We start from the raw sequence: 27,933 nt of genomic DNA on the forward strand, positions 1-27,933 counted from the left end.
ACAAGTCCCATAACAGCTGGGGGCTGCGGGGGTGAAGGGGCAGAGGGAGGTGTCGCCATTTTGAGAACGAGGGGTTGCCAGCGCTCCCCTCCCCTCTCCCCGCCCGCCGGGAGTGCGCCGCTCGCCCAGGCGGCGGAAGACGGGCGGGCGCCTCTGCCTTGAGGTTGGTCTCCTCACCCGCATGCGGCTGTGGCTTCTGTTCAGCGGGGCCGGGAAGGCACTTCTCCCCGCCGCCGCCGCCGCCGCCACCACCGCTGCTACCGACGCGTGGCAAAGGGGCACCGCGGCCGAGTGCTCGGGTGGCCGCGGCCGGGCGGGGAGGGGGGTGGTGCGGGGGCGGCGGTGTTGGCGCACAGGAGCCGGCTGCTGGGGTTGTGGGACATTGGTGCCGGGCTGAGGGAAGTGTGTGTGGGGCTGGGAGGGGGGTGCCTTGCCCTGGCGGATGGAGAGGGAGGAGGGATCGGCTGACACACCTACTGGGGGTTGGGGCTGGCGGCTCCCGGCAGCCGCGCCTTCGCCTCAGGCTCTCCGCTCCCAGCGGCGGCCTTGCTGCCGCCATCCGGTCTCTGAGGCGTGGCCTGCCTCTGTGAGGGACGCTGGCCTACATGCTTTGCCGCCTCCGTACCCAGAAAGAGGTGGTCACGCAGGCAAAACCAAGCAATTCCCCCCATCTTTAAGTTCTGCCATCTCTACCTTCTTTTTCCATTTGGAAATTTATTGTACAGCTGGAGCTTAAGGCCGTGAGTTACTTGGTTGAGAATTCTGGATGTTTGGCAGGTTAGTTAAAGTGGTGATTTAGTGTTGCAAGTGCCAGCCAAGTGAAGCACACATGCCAGCTCAGGTTCAACGCTTACAACCAGTTCTTTACAGAAATACGACAGGCCTCTGCCTATCCCATTCAAGAGACAAGACTGTCACTTAGATTGCACTTTCTCAGTGCATACTTGCTCTGTCCTCCCCAAGAATGCAGGTGGAGATGCTTTTGCATGCAACTTCACTGTCCCAAAGGATAGTCAGAGAAAGTCTGTTAAAGATTATCAAGAAAGGACATTCCTGTGTGGGACAGTAACAGAGCAGCATCCTCCATCAATAGATATATAGTTGTGCAGCAAGTGTCCACATGCCCTCTGTTTTCATTCTACATTAGAATACGTGCTTTGCTTAAACAGTATCCCAGAAGACAGATGAGGACGTAGAAGCTAATAAAGCAACTTTTTTATTCCAACGCTGTTTTTGAATGAAGGTAGAGTAACGTTTTTGTATAGATGGGGGATAGAGTCCCCAATTCATATGATGTCATTCTTGCTTTCTGATTTACAACAAAGAGGAACTGAGAAGCTGGAGGTACGCATAAAACATGTATATCTTGAGAGGAGGAGAGTCCATAGTATCCCCAACATTATTCTGCCAATTCTGAGGAAGAGGGATAGTTGCATGGCCGTGTTTCTTCCCCTTCTGACATTAGTGCTGTCTTCCAAGTAGTAAAGTCAAATGCAAACAGTAAAATCTCCTTGGTTTAGGCATTTGGAGACTGACGATGGCAGAATTCTCTTCCTTTGTCCAGAGTAACACCTTTTCTTGTCAGTTTTGCAAGTGAACATGAGATGATAACCATTACTTACAAATCTTCCCTTAATACTACCTACAGACCCTTTTCAGATAAAGAGAAAAACTTCATTTCTTGTCCAGAATGAAGAACATGTGACATTTTATTAATATTTGCTCCTAGAAAGTGGAAATGTGCACAGAAAGCAGTAGAATAAACCCTCTAGTAGGAAAAATTCTTTCTTTTTTTCTTGTTTGGTACTGCATTTGTTTTGGGGGAGGAGATTTGCTGAATAAACTACTTGGCACTTGATTTATAATAAAATGACTATTGCTTTTTATTACATTCTGTCTAGACCTCTGGAATACAAAGGAGAACCCAAGTAATTTTAACTAATAGTCACAGTGGTCAATGCCATCTTGCTTTGTTTTTTAATTGCTCTCGTCTCTCTGAATCTTTCTTGGCTAAGAACTAAGAACTTAGTTCTTGGCTAAATCTAAGAACTTATTGGCTCGTTCTTAGATTGCAATCTGTTTGGGGCAGGGATTGCTTTTTTTACGTTTTTACGTTTATTTTTAGAAAACACGCAACCAAGTGGTCTTGGTCCCTAACAAAGGTCTCTAGTTGTTCCAAAACCAGAAACATAATAACAGATTGCAGATTTAATTTTAAGTCTTATTTGACTAGTACCACATTATAAATGCCATCCTGCCATAAATGCCAAACCTATCTGTTTGATTGGTGTTAAGTGAATTAGTTGAGTTCAATTTGTTGAAAACAGAAAATAATCCTTGTGATTGAAGTATTTGCATTTTTGTTGGTCATATTAGTAGTGATGTCAGGCATCAGTTTGTGCATTGGAAATTGGCAGATGTTTATGCTGTAAAAGAGATTTATAACACTTGGCAGATTAACATAGGTCAGTAGAGAACAGAGGTTGTTGATGTAATTCATTTTTCAAATATTCACATTTAAAAAGCGTGATTGTAAATTATTTACGATATATCATAAAACGTGACTGCTAGACTCGTACAGCACTAATGTATTTCTTTGCTAAAGATGTGCAATGATGTGCCAATTTTGTTTAAACAAGACTTCCAGTAGGAGATGTCTGCTTTTCTTCTGGTTGAGTACATTTTAGCTGTGACCGTGGAGGGTCTGAGGATGCATATGATAGGCCTGAATAACTTCTGCTTTTCTATACTTTACTTTAAAAATGTGCACGCTGATAATGTATTAATTTTTTTCTAAGATGCTTCATGCTGAAAGTAGAGTAAGGCTCTTGGAGTGTCAGGATGAAATTGAACCTTGTTCTAAAAAAATGAAGTCAACAGAAGGGGCTTACGAGAAACTCACTGATGATGATAACCAAGGTATTGAAGAGGAAGTGGATGCTGAGAGAACATCAAATGATTTGATACCAGTGTATGCCTCAGATAACCAAGGGCAACATGAAATGCAGAAGCAAGAGAAAATACCTACTGGTGTCTTGGGAGCACTGAATGAAGTGCTCCCTGATTATAATCTAGTGCTTAGTCAGCCAGTTGATTCAGAAACTGTGCGGAATGTAAATCTTCCATTTGCATCCATAAATGACACTAAAGTTGAAGAAAAGAAAGGCCCCACAAATAGTGCTGGTGAAGATAATATTAGAAATGGCAGTACATCATTCTCAGTAAATAGAAATGCATCAGATGAAGAGTTTTTTACAAGCAAAGAATTTATCGGACCGATTTACAAGCCTGCCGAAAGTAACAAACAGGACAAATCTGGCAGTTGCAATGAATGTAGAAGCAGTGAGGGAGATCAGAATGAATTGCATGAAAACAGAGCTAAAAGAAAGGAGGCAGAGAAGATGCAGACTATTTCTTCTGCTGTACCAGAAATAGATGATGAACTGGACCAGTTCTATAAAGAAATTCACCAGCTGGAAAATGAAAATTTAGATTCCAATTTTCAGGGAAAAGCAACTGAAACTTCTCAGGAACAATACTCTCCGTATAACTGTAGTCAAACCTCACAAGAGGATTATCAACGCAAATTGTTGGGGAGCCCACAACCATTTTATGAGGATGGACAGTGTTTCTTTGGGGAACAAAACAGTCAGAAACCAAGCAATGAGCAGCAGTTTGTCATGGAAGCAAGTGGCTGGGAAACTGAAAATGCCTTTAATGTACAAGTAGATTCTAAATATTTGAACTACTCGGTGCCTGAATTCAGACCTGCTTGGCAGTCAACAGAGTCTTTCATAGTACCTCAGGGACCTCTTCCTCCTAGATTCAAACATCAGTCGCATTTTCAGATATTTACTTCCCCACCACAAAAAACAAATGTTCTCCCTTCTCAGAGTGGTGGACTTTCTTACAAAAATTATCATGGTTACCATGGAATTACTGATATCAACAGTCACGGACCATTGCTCGATGAAAGTACCAACTATGCTGGTCATGTTGATATCCATACTACTCAGGTCTTCAGAAATGGAAATAATGACCAGAACGGACTCCGAAATAATGACCAGAATGGACTCCAAAATAATGGTTTCTGTGAAACCAGAGAAGAGTGTTGGAAGGATCCAAAAGCTGACAACACAGAAGAAATGCACAGCTTTTCTTCCTTGCAGTTACCTGAAGAAAGATTCGGTTGTTCACAGAAATTGCTCCTAATCTTAAGAGGCCTGCCTGGTTCAGGGAAATCGACACTTTCACGGTAAGTAAAGACTTAAAGCTTGGGAAGCTTATTCAAATCAAAATTCTTAAGAATTTTTTTAAAAATTACCTGTAAGCACTTGGCAAACTTTGTTATTTGTAAATTAGGCTGTTAAAATGCAGTAATTTTTACTTAATGAGGGCATATGACAGTAAATATTGAAAAAATTTGGGTTTTTTTTGTCTCCTTTAGAGTTTTGATGAACAGGAACTGTTTTATGTTAAATTTAAAATGTTCTGTATCCATTAAATTGCATAATCTGTTATTCTGAAACTTTCGGGTGTACTAGTATGTGATGGTCTGCCTCTTTTATTCTTATATTCCTTCATTTAAAAAAATCCTCCATCAAATCTAGTAGCATTAATTTGACTGAACCAGAAGTACTTTTTTATGCCCATGCAAAAATCTTCAAAGACCATTGGAAGAATTTTGCTACTCTGAAAATACTTAATTTGTTTTCATTGTGTTGATGAAACTGAGCATAATCTCATTCCCTTTTTTTCATACTATGGTCTGTCAACTTCTGTGTTTATTTGCGAACAACACACAAGAAAAGTATTATTTTCCCTTAAAACATACTTGTTGAAGTCTGGCAGGTTAAAAGCAAGTACCACTTTGTCCTGGTTTTGGCTGGGATAGAGTTAAATTTCTTCTTAGTGCTGTGTTTTGGATTTAGTGTGAGAAGAATGTTGATAACACACTGATGTTTTCAGTTGTTGCTAAGTACCCTGTCAAGAACAGCTTCCATGCTACCAAGCAGAGGCTGGGAGGGAGCACAGCCAGGACAGCTAGCCCAGCTGGCTAATGGGGTATTCCATACTATGTGATGTCATGCTCAGTATATGAATGGTAGGCATGATCCACGAAGTAGCAATCGCTACTTGGTTATCGGTCAGCGCGGGTGGTGAGCAATTGCATTATGCATCACTCATGTTGTATATTCTATCATTATTATTATTATTTTCCCTTTTCTGTTCTATTAAACTGTCTTTATCTCAACCCACGAGTTTTTCTCACTCTCACCCTTCCGGTTCTCTCCCCGTCCTACGGGGGGAAGGCGGGGAGTGAGCGAGTGGCTGCATGGTATTTGGCTGCCTGCCAGGTTAAACCGACTGGTTTTTTTGGCCTAGTTTAAAAAGCACATAAGTTGACATAGAGCACAGACCCTATCTGTGTAAGGTGAAAATAGGTTCCTCTTGCACACACACACACAAAAAAGAAGTTATTGTATTAGTACTCGCTGATTGAGCTTCATCCAGAAACTGTACATCACAAATGGGATGTCTTCTGTGGTTATCTTCTGTTGTATGCTGAGTCTATTAAATAGATACAGTGCTAAAGTTCTTCTTTGTTCTATCTATAAAGGAGTAACTTTGCTGTTTGGTTTTTTGCCCTGATATTTAGGAGACTGTGATCTCTATATCATAGAAAAATACCTATTATAAATTTCTAGCTTACATATTTGTATAATTTTAACTATAACATTTCCTAGTTACTGAGTGCTCTATTTTGCAAACCTGCATTTCTGAAGCTGCATGAGCCTGTGTGGGTATTATTACAATAATTTCTTTAATATATCAAAGCAACACAGAAAATAAAAAAAAAAAAAACAGTGGAAGAAACGTTGCCTCAGTCAGTGCAGGAATTGGATAACACTTAATGTGAAGATATCTAATAGAATAGAATATTTTGTTTTCTATGTTTTGTGTGCTGAATTGTCTTTGAATCATTCTCCAAATATGTTATTCATATTATCTGAAAGATTCTAAATATCTTCAAGGTTTTATGAACACATATTGTTGCTTTTTTATCTTGCTAGTGAGATCAATTACTAATTTCATTTAACAGCTGGGGAAGTGGGCACTATGAGGTCAAGGTCAAGAATAGTCACCAAATTTGGGTGCAGAATTTGAACTGTGTGGGACTTATTTTTCAGTGTATTCAATTATATGCAGTTTCATATGTTCAAAGCTTGGTTGCAATTGTTAATTCCCATGAAATCATGTCTCAGGGTCTCAGGTACCTGGTGGTGGTGGTGGGGGAACCCAGAATTAATGTCTGCCTGTGAGGAAAATATATGTATTACTAATGAAGTCTTATTCTTAGTGTAAGTTGACTATGTTTGTGTGTGTAACATCATAGACTTCTGCACTGTAGACTAGGAGAGCTTGGTGTCATATTAGTACCCACAGGTATCTTTGCAGGTTTGACATCTTTAGCACCTGCAGACAAACCTCTACCACTTGTGCTAGCAAAATGACTGTGAAGGAAAAGCAGAAAATTGGCATAATCTGTGTGGATCAGCACTAGAAAGGAATGAGGTGCATCTTGCAAGTGGGTTTCCCAACTATGAAATGACAGCAGAGCAGTAGTGAGACCTAGGAATCTTGAATTCCTATCTGCGTTTTGTGCGAAGCAGGGGTTTGTAACTTTTCCTCCTGCTCCCAAACTTGACCCATGTCTGTCCTGAATCTTCCACTGAAGTCTGTGTTTTGTTTTGGCTCTTCCATCCCAACTGCTTGGAATCACAGGCATGTTTTTTGGAAGAGGCTTCTGGAGGTCAGCCAGTCCATCGTTCTGCTTGGAGCAGGTCTGTCTCCATCGTTGGATCAGATCAGCTGTGTCTTTGTCTAGCCTGATCTTGAAAAACCTACAAGTACAGAGATTCCACAATCTCTCCAAACTTTTCTGGTGCAGTACTACCTTCCTAGTAAAGAACTTCTTCCTAATCTCCAAACTGAAGTTCTCAAGCCATAATTTGCCTGTGTTCTCCTGTGTTATACCATGTGCTGGTGGAATCTGCCTTATCATCTTTGCAGTTTCCCTTCAGGTAAGGGAATAGGTTTACTCACTGTAATAGGCGGATATCAGATGGCCTTTTACTGTCTTCATTGCCAGACTAAACAAGCCCAGCTGCTATTAACCTCTCCTCATAGGTCGTGTGCCCTTAGCCATCTTGGTAGCCACCTGTTCAGCCCTTTCATGGTTTTCAGCATGCTGTTTGAACTGGAAAGCCCCAAACTGGACACAGTATTTCAGAACTGACCGCACAAGAGCCAGGTAGAGTGTGGATGATAACTTCCATTGATCTACTGGCCACATTTTCTCTAATAAAGCTCAGCATCTGGTTTTCTCTTCTTTTGATGAGAGCACACCATGCGCTCATCTCCAGTTTGTTGTCCACTGTAATCCTCAGCTCCTTTTCAGCAGAGCTGCTCAACCAGTCGCTTTCCATCCTGTACTGATGCTTAGGTTTCTTTTTCACCAGTTGCACAACTTTGCGCTTTTCCTTGTTGAGCTTCATGATGTTTTGCTTAGCCTAGTACTCGAGTTTCTCAGTGTCCTTCTGGATAGAAGCCCTACGTTCAGTATGTCGGGCATCACTACTGATTTGGTGTCATCTGCAAGTTCTCTGCCTCATCCTCCAGTTTAACGATGAAGATATTGAAAAAATTGGTTCCACTGTCATCCCTTGCTGTACTCTGCTTGTTACTGACTGGGAGATGATGTCAGAAGCCTTGATAATTTTAAAGTATGCTACATTAATCACTCTGTCCTCATCCACAAAGGCAGTTGTTTCATCAGAGAGTGCATTCTGGTCAGTAAAGAATGATTTGTCTGTTGCAAAACCCACGTTGACTCTTCCCAATTACCTTCATTTCTTCACATGTTTGGAAATAGATTCCGAGAGGATGCACTCCATTGTCTTTCCAGGAACTGAGGTTAGGTGAGGTTGAGCAGCCTTTAGTTCCTTGGGTCCTTGTCTTTACTTACGCCTTAAATATGCTCATAACATTACCGGTTTCCTGGTCATTGGGGAGCTCCCCTCATCTCTTTCATTTCCTGCGGTCACCTGACCTAGACAATCCCAGCCTCCTGAGGCTCATTCAAGTTCCTATCTCTTTATCCATCTATTTCCAGTTTTGTTTTCCTCCTGCTATCCAACCATGGCTCTTTGGTCTGTGCTTATTGGCTCCATGTCTGCTCCTAAATTCTAAACTGATTTCTCAGTTCCTTCTTGTCCCCCTCCCCTTTCTTCCCAGATTCGTCTTGTCCCTGTTTCAGCCGGTGGCATTATCTCATTCCCAGCTTCATGGTACCAATTTCTTCCTTGCGCTTCATTCTTTCCCTTGTCCCTGTTTCCTACCTCTGCTGCCAGTACCAAGTTGCTTCCAGTGTTTGTATCACTGTGCTTCCCATGTCCTTCCTATTTTAGGCCAGTTTTGTTCCTTCTCTTGCCATTCTTAAGATTGTGTTGGGAGAAAGGTGTTCTTACAATGCAGTATTGGTACCGAATCAGCTTCCTGCCAGAATGCTCTGTTCAGGAATGGGTTTACTGCAGTGAGAATCTTTGCATTTTCTGCTCTACTTTGTACAAAAATTGGGTACCTTGTACTATTATTTTCTGTGCACATGACATTTTTAAAGTCCTACAGCTTAGTCAGATTTACAAAAAATTTTTGCAGGAAAAGCAAATGCATGTACTTGGCCAGATTTCACTTCCTCAATCCAAGGTTTCTCAGAGAAAAACTTGAAATAATGAAACATGATAAAAATGCTGTATTTCTTCCTTGGTTTTGGAAGTGATTGACCATTTAGTTAAAAATTTTCTAAAGCAATTTGGCCAGACAGATACCCAGCAATGATATCTTTAGCCCAAGTAACATAAGACATAAGTCTGCTACAATTAGAAGTAGATGATAATGTGATCTTATAATCAAGAAAACAGACTTGGATTTTTATGATATTTTGCTACTGAACTTGGCAGCAATTGCAATTTTTCATTCCTCCATAAATATCTGAACGTTAATTTGAATAAAAAGGAGCTTAATGAGGTTGAAAAATCAAACTTTGGTCATTTAAGAAGTACATTTTGAATTAAATCCATTGTCAGGAGTATATAAAGACAGTCATCTTCATCTGGGGCCATTCTTCTTGAGAGCTTGATCTCCTGAATGGAAGAGTTAGAGTTAGTATTTAGCAGAATGTAGAAACAGTTGTGTGCTGTTGTTTCTAATTGTATTTCTTTAAACAGTGTTACGAGCAATGCTTTTAAAGTGGCATTTACATAGTTTAGTAATGCTACAGATTTTAAAATGATACTTAGTTATTGTCTCTTTTTTTCCTCATCTGTGATCTGTTAGCTATTTTAAATACGTGAATTATTAGATTCTAAGAGATCTTCTTTATTGTAAAATCATCTATCAAAGTAGGCTAGCCAGGATGCAAGTTGGGGGACCATTTTAGTTTTGAAGAAAAATTAAGGCAGGATTTGTGTATGTGTGTGTGTGTGCGCGCGCATGCACAGGAAAAAATGTGTATCGGTTTGCTGACTAGTTAGAATGAGCATTTTGGTTTCAAGATGAGTTTTGTACGTCAAGCTAATATCTTCTATTAAATCAGATAGCATGTCTGGAAAAAGTAGGAGAGCTGTTTTAATTTTTGTATCTGCTTTAATTTCACTTTGCTACTATGTTCAAAGGTGGGTGTTCAATTGCAGGGAAGGTTTAGGGTGAAAAAGGTGGATTACAGCAGTTGCTGCTACTCATTTCAGGCATGTGCACATATTGATGCTGACTGATCTGTAATTTGACTCTCTTGTTAGAAATGTATTTATCTTACTTTTTTTCTTTCTTCATGTCTCTAAAGTGGAATATCATCTCTTTGTGAGTTTAGATAGTAATGATGCTTTGCATAGATGTGCTTTTTGTTGTTTCTGTTTTCTAGTACATCAGCTCGGGATAAATTTTATTTCCAAATACATGTTAGAAATATGTGAATTATTCCATATGATGTCGACAAGTATGTTTGTGTTTTAAATTTTACAAGTTTAAATACTATGAATTCTGAAAGAGGTAATTGTCAGACTTTTAAAATGTTATGGTTTATGATTGAATTCACAATTTATAAACAGGCTACGATCATTGCTGTAATAATTGAAGTTTCAATTCATAAACTCATTACTTTGTGATAGCTTGTATGTTGTGTATAGGGTAAGGGTTCTGTTACGCTGGCCTCTTTGGTAGTCACTTTGCCTTCCCAAATTCTGTAGTTTTAGGATTATTCTTGCAAACATAGTTTACTGTATGAAATCTGTTATATAGGTTATATAGGTTCATAAATAAATTGTGATGTATTCTGAACTTCAAGGAATAATAACAAAATAGTTCAATAATAAACTTTGTTGATGAGTTTGCAAGATTCCCGAACCCTTGTCATTGTGTTTGTTTATTACTACAACTAATGATGTTTAGAAGATACAAGAGAAGAATTTGAGTAAGTTAATTATTCTCCAGAACACTGAGCAAACAGAGTCAGTTCCTAGAAATAAAAATAAAAATGAATGCCCCATTAGTCCCTTTAGTGTTGATTAATCAGTTCATATATTTTCCTATCGAAACCTGATGGTCAGGCTCCTAGGAGCTGTAGGGGTGTGCCTATCTACTCAGCTGGTAGAAGAATCCCAATTATTATTTGCTCTCTTTTATTAAGGCAGATAGTCCTTACTCTAAGATGTGTGTATATACATTCAGCACACAAAAAGTGAGTGTGGAAGATGGATCCAGTTTTTCTAGCGTTATTAATTGGCAAATGTAGCATACTGTAAATAAGAAAATTGGGCCATGTTGAAATCATGGTCATGTAACTTAATGAATATAAATTCCTGTTAAATATTTTATACAAAAGAGGAACAGATATGAAAAAATGCTGTTGTGTGTGGTGTATGACTTACTGATGCCATTTTATCTACTTAGAACAAAAATGGGCTTTAAATCTTTCTGTGCTCTCTTAAACCAGTGTAATACACATCCTATTAAAAGACACAGGCTCTAACAAAAATAATTATTGAACAATGTCCAAAAAAAGTGGCTTTACTTTTGGTGTATCATGCTCTGCTTTCTGAAATAGCATTGCTATTTATCCTGAGGTAACCTTAATAGTCTGGAAAAGGGAGAAAGAGCAAGAAGGAAAAAACAGCTTGTATGCAGCTTTGATCATGTGACTTAACAGTTGCATCATTAGTAGTTTCTTCTGGTCCTCAGTAATCTGAATTCTGTTGTTACAGATCTCTGCATTTTAAAAGCAAAAATAACCAACAACATAGTCATGGGACAATAAATATGTAGGAATGTAAGTTAATATGTAATACAGTGTCCCAGTCTTTAAACTATGATCCATAACAGGTCTGTTGTTGGTGACGGGTGGCAAAACATAGCAAATTCCTTGTGTAGGAATTAAACTTAGGTAACTCTTCCTGCAGATATATATAGAGGAAAGCTTGGTAACTTAGAACTAACATACATTTGTTCCCCTACATTATTTGGGATTTGTCCAGTTCTTTTCTGTTCCTGCCAGCTCAGTAGTAGTGCATCCCACATGCTGCTAGTGCAGTTTGGGTACATTGCCTATTTCTGAGCCGGAATAGTTGCCTAAATTTCCATAGTACAGTGATGTCTGAGTGTTGCAATGGGCTATAAATGCTCTGTGGCACTAACTGCCTGTTTTCTATTTTCAAATTTAAATATACTGTAGAAAACTAAAAGAGTTGAGGAGGTTTTGTAATCACACTTATTCTGTAGATCAGACTTTAAACAGAATTGTACTGTTGTCTCGGTTTTACAAGGTTTTCTTCTAAACCCCAATTTCCAAGGACTTTCTGAAAATAAAATTTACATTTGGCAGAATGGGGATTGCTCATTGGGATGGATTAATGTGGATTTGATTTGACAGAGATTCTGATGTTATTGATCAACCAGCAGTTAATTATGCCCTGTAACTTTGCTATAATCAGTTTCTCCGACTCACAGGTATTTGTTGGCGTGCCTGGGTGACATATAGGATGAATTTTAGTTAAATCCAAAAGTCAGCTCTATGATGCTTCTAGAAGGTTTGACTGCGGCATTTTATGACAATGCAAATACAGAATTCTAGAAAAGCTTAATGGATTTTTATAGTATTCCTACATCACCCATTACAATAACTTCTGTAATTAATAAACGTATTATCAGTAATATAAAATATTACAACGTAGAGTAAAAATAAATTTGTTAACAGTGAGCATTTCAATTGTGTCCCTCTGAGTTCCCCTTTTTACCCTCATTGGCTCCCCCATAGTGTCTTTTGTTGTTTGCTGAAGTATACTTAAATTTCTCCCATAATATTTAATGTTAGCTGTGCAAGAAGCAAAATGTAATGCAACTTATTCTGACCTACAAATGAAGTAAACTTCAAGCCAGTAAAATATTTATGTTGCTTGGAAATGGCAGGCCTAAAAGGCTGGGTAAATGTGAAATCTGCATTGCAATCTTTTTCTCTTTTTTATCTTTATGGATTCTAATTTGAATCTCTGCATTTTATCCATTTGTTTACAAATTTATTTTGCTTTGGTTTGTCTGTTTGTTTTCCCCCCATAACAATTCATAGTATTTTTGAGAGAATATTCTGTCAGATTTTGTTGAAGTTGGTCTATATGTCCAGAAGTCACCATGGAATGGCATTACTGTAGGAAACCAAGCTAAAACACTCTAATCAAGTGGTTTAAGTGATTCAAGAAGTGATTTTCTCTTGATTTGAAGTAATACATGCAGGAATAGTAAAATGCATGGCTTTCCTATCACCCTGTTAGCACTAAAGTATGAATGATAGTGGAAAAACAATATAATTCCCTGATAGAAACTGAGGTATGAAAGAATCCTATCTTAAATTTCTTGTCATCTATTAGACTGAAACTACAGTTCCACAAGACGTGGTAACCCATGTAAGCAGCTTACTGCTACTCAACCAGGGGAGACCTCCATTGATAGTTAGCCACTTTTAATGTATCACCTTTTGGGGGCCTTTTCTTAAATAGGCTCAACTGCTAAAGCTTCAGAAAAGTAACCCAGAAAAAAAAAAAAAGAGAAAATGATTGCTTTCTTCTGAGCATGAATTCCAGCGGCTTATCGATCCAGTGAGTGCCAGAGTTGATGAGAAAATAGAGGCAAGTAAGACTGTCTCGCCAGGATCGAGGGAGAAGACATAGAACTGGAATAGAAGAGTATAGAATCTTGAAGGAATGTGGGCACACTTCTGTAATCCTGACTTTCATTAGGATAATCTTGAAAGTTTATTGTGATCTTTTACTTTTTCCTGAAAATAGGCAAATTGCTGTAAACATTAGTAGTTTTCTTTTGCTGTTCCTGTTCGACCCACATTGGACGTGCAAGCAGCATGGGCAAAGGTCAGAAGAGGTCATGTTGAGAGTTTAAGGTGCTGAAGAAGGATTTGAACATCCAGTTCATTTCTCAGCTGCATCCAGATTCCTCATGATCAATTTGGTTTCCAGAGATAATTCCAAATGAGAATTGATACGGAAAATGTTAGTAAATACATGAAATTACTATGAGGTACTTAGAACTTACTGCAATATAACCATAACTTAGATGGGTGCAAACATCTCTTGGGGGTGGAGGAGAAGAAACAACAAATACAGAAATAATAGAAGGGGGAAAATATATTGCTTTAATTTGCATTAGAATTATTGGTAATACGTATGAGTGTACTTTTATAAACCTGTTCGAAGTTTGCAAGAAGTTCAGAAATAGGGCACAGTTAAATTTATTTGAGCTGTATTTTTTTTTCTGTGTCTTTTTTTTTTCTATCTGAAAAATAAAAGTTAAAATATTTTTGCATTTTCCTTTGTTTAACAGTATTTTGCTTGGTCAAAGTCGTGATGGCATTGTATTCAGCACCGATGATTATTTTCGTCAACAAGATGGATATGCATATAATGCTGCTCAGCTTGGTGATGCCCATGACTGGAACCAGAAGAGAGGTTTGAATGCATAAGAGGAATCCTATTAAATTATGTTTATATTTAGAAAATAGAAGTGTAGCATAACATGCCTGTGAGTTAATAGTCTGTGTTAAAAGGAGTGTGTATTTATATTTTAGTATAGGGTATATAGAAGTATATATTTAAAGTATTCTTTATATTTTAATTAATGTATATGTACACATTAAATTTTGAACTTATAGAAGGTTCAGAGTTAAAAATAGAAAATCTCTCTTCTTTGTGCTATGACCTGCTGATACTATTATCTTGATGGCAGAATTGAACCTTTTTAATGCTGGCAACAGCAGAGTATCCTATTTTTTCCAGTATCTTTCCTGATCTGAGCTTCATCCAAAATTTATGGAAGAGTTTTTCTGAGAAAGATTTTAGTTCACTTGTGTAGATTAAGAGCTTTAATAGGTCATCTTTCTTAATACCTAGCAGTGTCCAAAGGTTGGGTTTGATTGGTAAGGAAGTGGATACCTGGGATAAGAAGGGTAGCAGACAGATTCTTGCTCTTTCTAAGAATCTCAGCAGTTTTCTAAGAATCTCATTATCTGTTTGGTCTGCTCCAAGGAGTGGACAAACTGAACAACTCCATTGCCTGTGCATGCAGACTACTGTCTCTGCTGCCGTGTCTCAAGCAGAAGGCTCCTTCCTGTCTAGAGAACTACTTCTTTGCATCAAAAGATGCAGAGGGTCAAGGAAAAAAAAATATTCTCCCCTTTCCTCCCCTCCTCACCTTAATGAAAAATTCATTATATATTGGGGAACATTTCTGTGTGAACAGTGAAGGAATTTTTTAGAGCAATCATTAGAATATCAATTATAAAGAGTACTTTTGAGGTTGGAGTGCAGCAATAATAAATACTTCGAATGAAGTTCCCATTCTCACTTGATAATGGCTTCTGACTGTTTCTGACTAGACCTTAAGATCTCTCTAGTTCTGTATCACTTAGTTACACAGTGTTTTTGATAACCAGAACAGTAATTCAGTGATTTTGATAGCAAGAACAAGAACAGCTGTGCCGTGTTCTATAGAACACCCCCACTGCGAAACATTTGCCAGAATAGCTTTGGGTTGAAGTTATACTCAATTCTTACATCCTGCTTTGACTAGATAGAGCTCTCTGACTTGAAGTACTTTAGAAGCTCTTGGTTTCATTTGTGTGTGGATCCTTGAAATACATGAAATAAGAACATCAGGGGAATGGTAATCCTGATAGTTGGGATTCTTGTCGGATGAGTAGGTCTAGGTTAAAGTTTCAGATAGATTATATCAGCTGCATAAGTTATTTATATATTTGCTAATATTCATATGACAACATATTTAGCTAGAGCTTTATAATCCTCATGTCAGAATTATGGAGAAGGCAAAAATTCACTTTCTTCACAAATGAGAAAATTATTCCATTAAAATTATCCCCATTTTTGGGGAAGGAGTGAATCTATAATACAGTAAGTATTAGAAAAAAGAGTTATAAGTTAGATCCATTAGGAAAAAAAATTAATTTATTTTAAATGAACAGAATTTCAAACTCTCAAATGTTTATAAGACAGTGAATTACATACCCTTGATACTAAAACACATACACATTTAATGTGAATGTTGTAAGGTCAAGTGCACAAATATTAGGAAATACTAGAATTAATTTGCTACTGCACCTTTAATGGTGAAATCAGTGTCACTCTTACAGGGTTTTAGGCCCTTTAAGTTCACTTTTGTGGCTTTGCTAAGTGTCTCCTATTTAAGTTCATCCTGCCACTTCTACTGGAACTTTTGTCTGCCTTTGATGTGTTTTTAACATTGTTGACTTGACAGGTGGAGTTGGCGTTTATCTGCTTTTTAAACCTTTGTTTCATTTGGTTTTGACAGTGACTAATAAAATTAATTAATTAGTAACTTTTTTACTTTTAACAAAACTTTAAGGTATTACATCAGCACGCTTAGCACTTAGATCCATAATTAAAACAAAATGGTAAAATATGTAAGTGGGTTGTAGCTATAATATAATCTTTCTTCACAAGCTTTTGTAAATTAATGATGGTCCCATTACCTTCATTACAAAATTGGCTATTCTCGTGCTATCTTTATGAATCTTTTCTGAAATGCATATTTCAGGATTTTTGCCTTTTTTCTGTCAGCCTACCTCTTTTCTTTTCTGGATTTGGGTTTCAGAAAGATCATTTGTGCCAGGTTAATGAAGCCAGGGTGATACCATCGATTCTTAGTGCTCTGTTGGAACATATTTTATCTTTGCTTTTTTCCTCCCTTCCATCTACAAAGTTACTTCCTAGCCTGTTCATTTAATATCTTCCCATTGTATGGATTGTTTTCCATCAAGATAAATCCCTAGTTCTCTCTAGTAACTTAGGGTTTTTCTTCCTTCAGATCCCTGCTTCATTCAGTGTAGATTGAGCAGTGTTCGCTAAATGGGCAGGTATTAAACAGATGTATTTTTTTAATCCTCGCACTCATTATGGATCTCGCTTTTCATTTAATGCATACTATTTTAACTTTATTTAATGGAACATTATTAATTCTTCTGAAAACTTTTTTGTATGAGTGTTATTTTAGTATTTTGAGCTTCAGATATTTCAGTTCTTTCATCTAGTTCATCATCTTAACTTTCCTGTGAGCACTAGTGGTATTATATTCTGAATTTTTCATTGGCGAGCTAAGGCACAGTTGCTAAAAACATCTTTGGTTTTTGGATGCCAAACTTAGCAATTTAGATATTTTCTTCAGGGTATGTAGTAGTAATTAAACTTCATATATTCAGAATGAATTTTCACTGTCTTCATATTCAGATGAGTTCATATCACTTCTGTAAATGAGACCTGTAACTTTTGAAATTGGGCAGCCAGAAAATGAAGATGCAAAATAGTGGCCACTCGGAAAGAGTTGGGATGATGTTCAAGAACATTCACTGAAAGATGATCCTTCTCCCTTTGCAGTCATTCTGACTTACTCATTATTTATCTCACAATTACTTCAAAAAAAAAAAAAAAGAGGAATGCTTGGGTCATGCTGATGATCTGATTCATACCCCCGATTCAACTACAGAACAAGTCCATCATGTGCTGAAAGAGGTAGGTGTGTATGGGAGGAAATAGTGCACAAACGCATATTTAAGGACAGTATGGTAATACATATGCCCTATAATTAGTATGCGCCCAGCCTTAATTCATGTATTTCCTAAGGTTCAGAGTTTTGCTTTGCAATCATAATGCTTTCTTTTTTTCTTTTTTTGCTTTTACACCCTTTCTGTGTCTTTTAAAAGAAGGACTGAATCCTTACTCTTTTCCTGCAAGAATTTTGAAATGTGACATTCTTGATGTGTTTGTGGCTCACATTGCTAGTACTGCTTAGAACTAACTGAAAATTTTTTTTTTTTCTTGACTTCAATGTGTAGCATCAGAGCTTTTTTTTTTTAATGGAATTCATCTTCACAATGCTTCTGTAAAATAGATAAGGAATTATTGTTATGTTTTTAATGATTAACTGAGGCACAAAGAAGCTGAGGAATAGATTTTATAAAAGCCTTACTTTCAACTGTAAGATGCTTTAGAGTAGTTGTAGGAGGAGTTGAGGAATTTTCTTCATGAATCTGATACTCAATCATAAGTTGGAAATCTTCTCCATCTGGCTTAGTTTCAGGCTGCAAAAAGAACTTCATTTACTGATTCATGCACAAAGTAGTTCTTTTCTAAAGATGTAAAAGTTATGTCCCTTTCTGCAAAGAATGGTAGACATCTTGCTTTCAAAATAAAAAGGTGAAGGAAGTTAAAACAATGAAAATTAAGGTCGCCCATTTGTCCCGAAAGTGGGATACTCAAGTAACCTCTCTAGGTACTGTCCTCTGCAGAAGTTCATCCTGAACTTCTGGTAAGAAAAGCTTAACTGTTGTCCCGGTTTATATAAAATGGAGGTGGATATCAAGCTGATAAGGGTATAGAACTTGAGTTTTTCACTTCCTTGGTTCAGTCTCCTGCGTAGCGTTATGTAGAAGCTGAATGTCATAATCATGCTCTCTAGATGTGCTCAAGAAAAGTGGTTGTGCAATGTTGTTTTTTCTCAGGGACAAATCCTAGTAATGTGAGTTAGGAGTCCTCTGAGAATGCTTTCTGGACTAACTGTGTAAGGGATTTAGAAGAATGCCTGATCTCAAGATCAAACTTAGGTTTAGGCATAAGATAGATCCTTAATTGATTTATAAGCATCTAAAAAGCAGTCTAGGGCTTATGAAGCGATACCATTTTAGGCATCAGATTAATGTTAAAATGTTTTCTGTGCTGTGGAGCTGATGAATCTCAGGTAGCCAACAGATTTGCATGTTTTGTCCTTCAAAGTCCTCCAACCAATCTCAGTTCTGCACTGTAATCTCTAGGATGCTTCTGCTCGATGGGCCGAGGCCAACTGTATGAGATTCAACAAGGCCAAGTGCCGGGTCCTGCACTTCGGCCACAACAACCCCAGGCAACGCTACAGGCTTGGGGAAGAGTGGCTGGAAAGCTGCCCAGAGGAAAAGGACCTGGGGGTACTGGTTGACAGCCGGCTGAACATGAGCCGGCAGTGTGCTCAGGTGGCCAAGGCGGCCAACGGCATCCTGGCCTGTATCAGAAATAGTGTGGCCAGCAGGAGCAGGGAGGCGATCGTGCCCCTGTACTCGGCACTGGTGAGGCCGCACCTCGAATACTGTGTTCAGTTTTGGGCCCCTCACTACAAGAAGGACATGGAGGTGCTGGAGCGCGTCCAGAGGAGGGCAACGAAGCTGGTGAAGGGCCTGGAGCACAAGTCTTATGAGGAGTGGCTGAGGGAACTGGGGTTGTTTAGCCTGGAGAAGAGGAGGCTGAGGGGAGACCTCATCGCGCTCTACAACTACCTGAAAGGAGGGTGTAGCGAGGTGGGTGTTGGTCTCTTCTCCCAAGTAACTAGCGATAGGACAAGAGGAAATGGCCTCAAGTTGCGCCAAGGGAGGTTTAGATTGAACATTAGGAGAAATTTCTTTACTGAAAGAGTGGTCAGGCCTTGGAACAGGCTGCCCAGGGAAGTGGTGGAGTCACCATCCCTGGAGGTATTTAAAAGACGTGTAGATGAGGCCCTTAGGGACATGGTGTAGTGGGCATGGTGGTGTTGGGTTGACGGTTGGACACGATGATCTTAGAGGTCTTTTCCAACCTGTATGATTCTATGATTCTATGATTCTATGATTCTGTGTAAGAAGCGGTATACTCTTGCTGGTCCAAAGTTAAAAGCATGCTACTGCATAAGTGTCCTGCCAAACAAATTGCATTCATGGCTGTGCTCTGTTTGTCTTTCTGTCAATAAAGATGCTAATATGGATGTGCCTTCTTACCAGTTGCTGTTCTGTAGAACTCGGAAGGAGCTTATTATTCCTGAAGCTTCTGCCCTCTTTTGGATTTGGTAGAAATTGGCCAGTGAGTTCAAACATTATTCAAGCAGAGGCAGCATGGTTGTAATTTTTTTTTAATGGAGCTCAGAAATATTTCAGATATGTGCTGTCTTTCTGTGAAGATCACCTATTTCTTAGCATTTTGTTGGAGAAGAACTGCAATACCTAACCACAGGTCTCAGTTATGAATGCACCATGTGTTATCTGGCAGGGCTGGTAAAGCTGGAACCAGGATATGGTTTCATGCCAGGGTCTTTATACTCAGCAGGCCACAGACTTTGAGCAGTTCCGTTGTGTTGCTTTGACTTCTACACTTCCCATTTACCCCTTTGCGTCAATTGACCACCACCTGTTTTTTGTGCCTTTCACTTAATTTTTCTTACCTTCTTGTTTTGACTTCTTTCTATTCCTGTCTCTACCTTTCAGTGCTTTTATTCCTTTTCTTAGAACAGTGTGTTTCAGTCAGACTAGATTAGTGCAAAAAACATCTGGAACAGTTTATTTACATTTGTCATTTTATTTGAGTTACATAGTTGTTTATTAACTTGCACTATTTTTCATTGCAGCAAAGCAAGCAATGGAGCAGGGAAAATCTCCAGTTATAATAGACAACACTAATACTCAAGCCTGGGAAATGAAGCCATATGTGGAAGTGGTAGGTTTTGTTGTGTGATTATATCATCTGTTACAAGTTTTCAAACTTACCTTCACATGTGATAAGTTGGTCTGTTTAGTCCAGAAACATTTTCTTTACTTGAGTTTCTAAAGAGAGACTGCTTATTGATATGATCAGTAATTGGTATGGTAATAGTTCAGACCAATTTAAGGATTGACTTATCTAATCTGCTTAGCCTGGAATGAAAGCTAAGATGGGTTGGGGGTAAGTGAAATTCAGCATGCTACCACTGCAGAGTTAACTACATCTGTTTATTATATTGGTCTATAAACCTTTTGTTACATTTCATGTAATAATGATACACAAATCACACATTTTTCTTTGCTTGCTGCAGGCCCTAGAAAAGGGATATAGAGTGGAGTTCCATGAGCCAGATACTTGGTGGAAGTTTGATCCTGAAGAATTAGAAAAGTAAGGTTTATATTACAGAAATCATTGTACTTATATATAGAGAGATGATAGACAGATAAATATGCACACATGAATACATATGTAGTATTCAGTATCTTTTTTTTTAAATACTTAACTACTATTGTAAAATGTATTTTAATTAAATAGGTATTTGAGATATACCTTTAAATGGAAGTGTTACGGATAAACAAACAGGCAAATAAATAGAGGTCCTGTCGTGTTGGCCCAAAAAGTCGATATTAAAATTTTGTTGGACATGAGTAGAAAAATGATTGACCCCTGCAAGAATCGCTACTATTGTAATGAATAATTATTCTGAGAAAGTTGTTGCTACAAAACGCTGATGGCAAGAAATAGGTAGAAGACAAAAAGAAATTATGTATTTTGCAAGGAGTGCATCAATATAAATGCTTTGTTTTGTCTACTTTTATAGATGTCTCAGTGCCAAAGAACAACAGTCCATTACTAATCAGTAAAGGTTAAAAAGAAAGCTCATATTTTAGATTATTCAATTGCAAGATTTTGTGAAATTGTCCCCAGTCTTCAGAGGATCTGACTTAGAGTGCTGTTGGACATAGGTCATTGGACTTCTGGGTTGTGAGAGTGCCTGGAAAGCTGCTTACTGATTAACATCTCTTTTGTCTCAGATGTATCTGCTTTAGGAATCTATAAGGTATCAAACGAACTTAGGGATATTTCATTGTTTGAAATGTAATTTAATATTTTCATGGTTGGTCACGAAGAGTTCTCTCACTGATTGTCATATTATATGCTTCCAACTGACTTGTCTTATAATTGTTTCAGCTTTGTAAAGTAGCCCCTACAATGCATGAAGTATGTGTGTATAATACTTACGTTACTGACTTAGACTTTATTGTGTTTATAAATCTTTTAAAGTTTTCCCCTTTTGCTCCTATGCTACTACTAACTTATTTTTAGAGATGGAGTCCTCTCTCTGTAGGATGAATTCTAATGTTTTTCTAGTTTTTCTAGCATGGCCAAGTTAGGAAGCTGTCTTAGTAATCACACATTTCTAAGATGTTCAGTGTGAGATTTCCATTACATGAGACTGACTCATTTTCCAGGAAAATTCATACCTTAACAGGTGACAGGATAAACAAACGTGAAGCGTGGTTACTGTTGAATTTTATTGTCCAGTCATTAATTGTAGGAGTAAAGTTTATATCTTTACCAAAACCAAAGGAAAACCCTTGAACTGTGAAGTGCTGCTACCAGTTCTTAGGAGCTTCCTAGAAATGTTTTAGCAGCTCCAGTTGCTTTAAATATTTGAATAGGGACCCATTGTCTAGAAACTTTATTTTTTGAGAGTTTAGGAAAGGTGGTGATATGAGGTTTCATTTTGTTTTTCAATTGCTTGGGGAGAGGGCTCAATTTTTAAGGTTGGGGTTTTTTTTTCCCTCTATATATGTGTGGTTTTGGGAAATAGATAATAGAGATGTTATTGTAGTTTTGGGATTCCCCTTATGAATTTTGATCTCAACATTTTGTGCAGTATCTGGGCAAATACTATGCTAATAATAAATTTGAGTAATTTTATTAGTTGTCTGGAGTCATACATTCTAATTCCTTCCTAAACAGGATCACTTAAGACTCTTTGTTTCTGGTAGTTGGAATAAAAAATACACTACCTCCTGCTTTAATTAGCAAAAGACTTTTCTTATGTTTTGGATACATGCTCCTCATTTATTTGTTTTTAGTGATGCTGTCTAGATTATTAGTAACTATTATCAGTATAATATGCCGATATTCTAGAAGTCAGATGCATTTCTAGATACTATTTTTATAGGGTGGTTTCTGCCACCGCTTAGTGTGTTTGAGAAATCTGTGAAAAGGCTTTCTAGGTCAACACTGGGTGAATTCTTGATGTCAAGAACGTGACGGATGTTTTAGCGTGGAATAGGTGTCAGTGTCTTTTTCTTCCAGTGTGCCTATGAGGTACAAATTACCTTTAGAGTCCCTCATGAGTGATTTTGCTTTTAGTTTAGTTTTGTGCACATAACTTTTGTGAAAACATCTTGACTCCAGAGACATATGTCTTGCGGAAGTGCTCAAGACTTCTTGCATAGCATTTAGACCTTTATATAAAGGATTTTGTACTTTAATACCATTTTTAGGAAATCTTGAAAACTGCAGGTGAGAGAACAAACGAGTGGCAAAATCACTGGTAGAAGAGAGAGAAATTTTTTATTATTATTATTTTCTTTTTTTAAGTGTTTAATCAGTGTTGGATGAAAAAATTACCCTCTGTCATGTTTGTATGCTTTCTGAGTAGCTGGTCAATTGGGAACTAGAACTCTTTTTTAAAAAAGTATACATTTGATTCAAGCTTTTGGGGAATAACAGGTATCCTCTAACAGGTATAATATGTATTTTGGGATGAATGTTGTTTTAAATTAAAAGAAGTTACCTGCTGTGTAACTTCACACAGAAGTGAAATGCAAACATGTTTAATATAATCCTTTTTCCTTCAGTATGATCATAAAACTTCAATTTGGTATTGACTTCATTAAACTTGTGCTCATTCTTATAAGTAATCATATCTATGCAGGATTACTTTGCCAGTATATTGGTATTTAAGATTCTTCTGGTATAGAAGCATTTGATAGTGCCAGAACTTCGCTTTTATCAATAGATTGTGTGTTCCTCCAAGCAAAACCAGCTTCCAAAGTATAACTATCTATTGGGAGCTTTTGTCTGTATTGGTTAAGGATGGATGGCTTTATGCTCTTTCAGCATAGCCAAGCCGCCAAAGGATGAGTGAAGACATGCCTGAAGAGGAGATCCCAGTATTAAATGACACTATCAGCAGATGTGTTTCCTTTTTTAAATTAATTTCTATGCTTGATACGATTTTGTTGTTGGTGATTTTATTATCCTGCCTTGTTCTTTAAGGAAAAGTACTTGGTCGTTTATGAAGTGATTATACACAAGTCCATTCAATTGTGTATGAGTGTGCACTTTATGCCCAGAGCACTTGAGCTGTAGTCTTTTTCTAGGATTACTAAGATACAGAAAGTATTGAATAACTTTGTGCTTCCACCATTTGGCATAAAAGGATTTAGACTTCCTCTTCTCGGTTTTTTTCTGTCATGAGAGTCAAGTGCTTTATAGAATCCCCATATTTCTAGGGTATTGGCTTTTTTCTCTACCATTAACCTTGTTCATATTCATGAATAAAATCAAACCTGTTAAGATTTGTTAACTGATATGTTCAACATGCTGCTGCTCCTGGACTTCTGTAGCACAATGTAGAAATTAGTAGCATTTAAACAATGAGCCGCTTGTGATGATCACTTTAGCTTCTGACGTTCTCTCAGGGAAGAGAGTCCGTGAGAGAAATACTCTGCTTAAGCCTTTTCTTCCCAGAAAGCAAGCTGATAAAACACACCTTAAGGAGGCAGCGTAATTCTGAATACTTCTGAGATCACCAATTCTTCTTCCATTCTGAGTGTGAAACTAGTGTGCTACCTGCAGTATGCTTTGAACCCTCATCAGCTTCATACATACTTCTTTGTTGTAATAATATACACAAACTCCAGGGGCGGGGGGGGGGAGGAAATCAGTCTTTTAAAATATTTCTGTACAGAGTATCCTCTTTCCAGTATAGCCTCTTTGTTTCCAGGATTGATTTCTCCTCTATAGAACTGAGCAAGTTGGTAAGGAGGCCCATGCCTCTTCTGTCCCTGGCAGTAAGCACAAAGATGCAGGCATATATTCCCTATTGGTGTGACTTGGAAATAATTCAACTTGGACAAGGTTTCTTGAATAAGAATTCAATAAGAGTATATTGAGTTATGATAAGTGCTTGTCTACACTATTGAAACATTTTGTTTATGTTTTATATCTGTTCTTTTAGATTTAGTTCTGTTACAGTGCTGGCAATTCTCTGACATTCAGTTTGTGCATGAGCCTCATGGTTTTCTTTTTGGCAGATAACGAAATTTTCTGCTAACATGGATTTTAAGATCCTATTCCATAGATACTAAGGAGATAGATACATTCTAATGTAATGTCTAATGTCTCAGGTTCTTCATAGGCCAAGTTCTCACTGAAAGTAGCTGATCACTAAACACTGCAAGAATAGGACAACACTTTTGGCCTCTCTTCCCTTATATGTGTTTTGGTACATTTCTAAATTTACAGCAAGTATCAGTAAGAGCTAGTACATAAAGGTATCATGAGCATGCTGTTCTGGTTCAAAACTAAAATTGCTCCTTATTTTATATAGAGATTTATTGATGAGAAAATATTCTGTCACTAAGTCTTGAAACCATGTAGTTTCATTTTTTTATGCTAGTTTGAACATTGCTGTCATAAGTAGTAATCTGTAATATTACTTATCCCTCTACTCATTAGCTAGTATACCGTGTAAAATCTAATGAATAAATAGAAAGCAAAGTCCTTCTAGGGTTATTTAGGTATAGTCCTGGTGAATACATCACAATTCTGTATGAAGAAGAATGACTGTATTGTTTTCTGTTATTTAATATATGCAGTGGTGAATTGTTAAAATAAACGTTAACACAAGTTGAATACTGAGAGAATGAGGATACAGTGTAATAAAAATGAAATTTCAAATATGAAAAGATAGAAGAAAAATTGTTAAATTAGAGGGTTTTTTCTTTTTCTTAAAGACTGTAAACATACAAACATACAAGACAATTTATTCAAATTTTTATTTTTGTAGGAGGAATAAACATGGGGTCACTCGTGAGAAGATTGCTCAGATGTTGGAACGATATGAATATCAAATATCCATACCTATTGTCATGAATTCAGTGGTACCTCCCCACAAAAACACTCAAAGGCCACCTCTGCAGCGAAGACATAGGTGGGGAGGCAATACAGACTCATGGAATTCTTTCAGTATTTCCAGTAGCCGATAACACAGTTGCAGTCAGTTAATAAAAATCTGTTTCTTGCCCTTTTAAAACACATCATCGCCTCCAATAAAGTAGTGGATCTTCTGTGTTTTAAATAGGCCCATTTCAAGACCATTTTCTTCTGGAGGTTGTTCCTTTAACGGACTTGCATGTAAATAAAATTGTACATTAAATGTTTTTTAAAGCTATATTTATTACAATTGTAATAACTTTGATTTTAGTAAAATATTTAATATAGTATGACATATAGCAGAGTCTTCCTTCATAAACCTAAGACAATGATGTTGTCATATATCAAGTAACTGTTGAGCAGTTATTTTTTAAAGAAGAAGTCATATTAGATATATTTTAAAAGAGAATTAAAGCCCCAGAAGAAGAGGTTATGTAATAACCAATTTTAATGATTGTCATTTAGTCTTCTGATCTTTTAGGAGATTTTTTTGAAAACAACTATGTCCTGAATTGTCCTTTTGTTCTATTTGGCATGTATTGCCAATTGGCAAAATTCTGGCATGTATTTTCTGGTTTCAATTGTGGTGATTGTTTTTTTTTGTCTCAGAAGCTCATCTGGCACCTGGAGCAACGTTCTGCCAACGCAGTATTCACCAGCCTTAAACTGTGCAACCTGAGTTGTTTTTTTTTTGTTTGTTTGTTCTCAGTGGTAGTATATAAACTATGATGGTGGCTGCACACCACCAACTTTTTTGTGCTGACTAAAAAAACCTAAATTTTATCACTAAAACCCCCAAATTTCACAGCTCTGTCTTTCTAAGTCAATTTCTTTCATTTACAATAAAAATGAAGTATTAAAGCAATAGGCTGTCAAGTCCCAGTCTACAGTTGGGATGCATCAATTCAATATAAATAGTGGATATAATTCTGTAAAACCATGTTGCATTCCTAATTTTGGCACAGCCAATGTAGTCTGTTTAGCCCATAACAAAGAATGAGCCAGCATGGAGATTGACTAATTTACTGCCCTTTTTCTCTTAAAAAATGATGAATTTGTAAGTGTTCACTTGCTTTCTAACAGCTTGCTGTATTAATAAAATATATTTGTCTTCAGTGTTGTTTTAGTAGTTCAATGCAACAGTTTTTATTCTTTTCAAGCTTGTAGGACTTTATACAGATGAGCATTATTACTAACCTGCTAGCTGAAATAACCTGTCTTCAGGTCTAACTACATTTGATTTCCTTATATACTGAATGAGTAAATCCTGAATAGGAAGTTTTGTCAAGAACATGAGTACATAGCTAAAAGAATTTTCATGGTTTTCTATTACTGATTTGGTGTAATAGCCATCAGAATTTTGAAAATTCTGAAGCCAGCATAATTTTTTTTACTTATAGACAATTTTTGAATAGGCCCTAAAAATTACTTCATCTTTGAAGTCTGAATACCATGAAAGTTGAAAATCCAGGTATATAATGAAGTATCTTTTTGTGGTTTTCTACACCTATTGTGCAAATCTAAATTTGTACAATTTAATGTATATCTGCAATAACATTTTCATAAGAGATTCTATTAACTATAAAAGTTGAAGTGTGCAGTTTCACATTTTAGTAATTGTTTTAATTATTTGAAAAATAATTTTAAATGCTTCAGTAGCGCATGGACTGTTAATATATTGAATTATGTGTACATATAAAAAAAAGAAGCTCTCCAGCTATATTAATTATCTTCCCTCGTCATCTGTTATTCATACCAATTATGTTACTGTATTTTAGTTTTCACGGTTGTCTTTTTCCATGTCTCAAAAGAATCACAGAAATCATTGTAAATGGTCAGTAATACTTCAATTGTCCCAAAGTTTTTATATTTAAACATGAAAGTATATTTCAAGTGGGAGGAAGATAAAATGATAAAATTTATTGAGGCTTTATGTAGTATTCACACAGTGTGCTAAGGTATGACAAAAAAGAGCTGATTATTGAAAATTGATATTATGATATCTTTTGGTACCTTCTGTCTTCAGTTTTTAAAGGAAATGGATTTTTTTTTTTAGCAATATTTAATTGATATTTAAGTTCTCTTTAACTGAAATATGTATTTAAATAGATGTGAATTCATACTATTTTAAAATGGTGCAGCATTTTTTGTGTTGTCTTTCTAATTACTGGATGGTGGATGGTGAGTATTTTTGATATGCAAAGCATGTTGATGGATAATAGGCTTGTAGTTTGCAAAGGACACAAAACAAGAAAGGAATGCTTTGCAACTTGACACTGTATCAAACAAACTGCTTAATCTATAAAACTATATTCCAAGGTAAGTACAATGACATAGTAGGTGAAAACACAATGGAATTACTGTCTGTGTAACACAGTTTTGTTTCATGTGTATTAATATTCCATGAGGATATGACAGTTATGGTCATACGTATATCTCAGACAGAAGTTGCTTTTACACTACAGTATTTATATGTAAAAATAATAAAAAGGTGATGTGAAATACA

At 37.1% G+C, this 27,933-nt stretch overlaps 1 protein-coding gene across 5 annotated transcripts; it reads left to right on the top strand.

The window, feature by feature from the left end:
* N4BP2L2 (NEDD4 binding protein 2 like 2) lies at positions 1–27,933 on the top strand. 5 transcript variants are annotated; one of them, XM_075139815.1, is made up of 7 exons: positions 7–163; positions 2,799–4,255; positions 13,945–14,069; positions 20,053–20,141; positions 20,497–20,573; positions 25,282–25,425; positions 26,037–27,933. In XM_075139815.1, exons 2-7 carry the CDS (start codon positions 2,799–2,801, stop codon positions 26,104–26,106), a joined length of 1,962 nt encoding a protein of 653 aa, XP_074995916.1. In that variant the 5' UTR covers positions 7–163; the 3' UTR covers positions 26,107–27,933. The 5 variants fall into 5 exon arrangements, 4 of the variants coding, with proteins under 4 accessions (XP_074995919.1, XP_074995918.1, XP_074995916.1 ...); XM_075139817.1 differs by lacking the exons at positions 25,282–25,425; positions 26,037–27,933 and adding an exon at positions 21,007–21,138 and having other exon boundaries at positions 6–163; XM_075139816.1 differs by having other exon boundaries at positions 8–163; positions 25,282–27,933.

Source organism: Calonectris borealis, chromosome 1 (assembly GCF_964195595.1).
Source record: "Calonectris borealis chromosome 1, bCalBor7.hap1.2, whole genome shotgun sequence".
Lineage (NCBI taxonomy): Eukaryota > Metazoa > Chordata > Aves > Procellariiformes > Procellariidae > Calonectris > Calonectris borealis.

Bases quoted from the DNA above. Each gene is read 5' to 3' on its own strand.
- N4BP2L2 (XM_075139815.1), top strand. From the start codon at position 2,799: ATGCTTCATGCTGAAAGTAGAGTAAGGCTCTTGGAGTGTCAGGATGAA. The intron at 20,142-20,496 runs GTAGGTTTTGTT...TGCTTGCTGCAG, and splicing joins TGAAGCCATATGTGGAAGTG to GCCCTAGAAAAGGGATATAG. The intron at 25,426-26,036 runs GTGGGGAGGCAA...TTTTTGTCTCAG, and splicing joins CCTCTGCAGCGAAGACATAG to AAGCTCATCTGGCACCTGGA.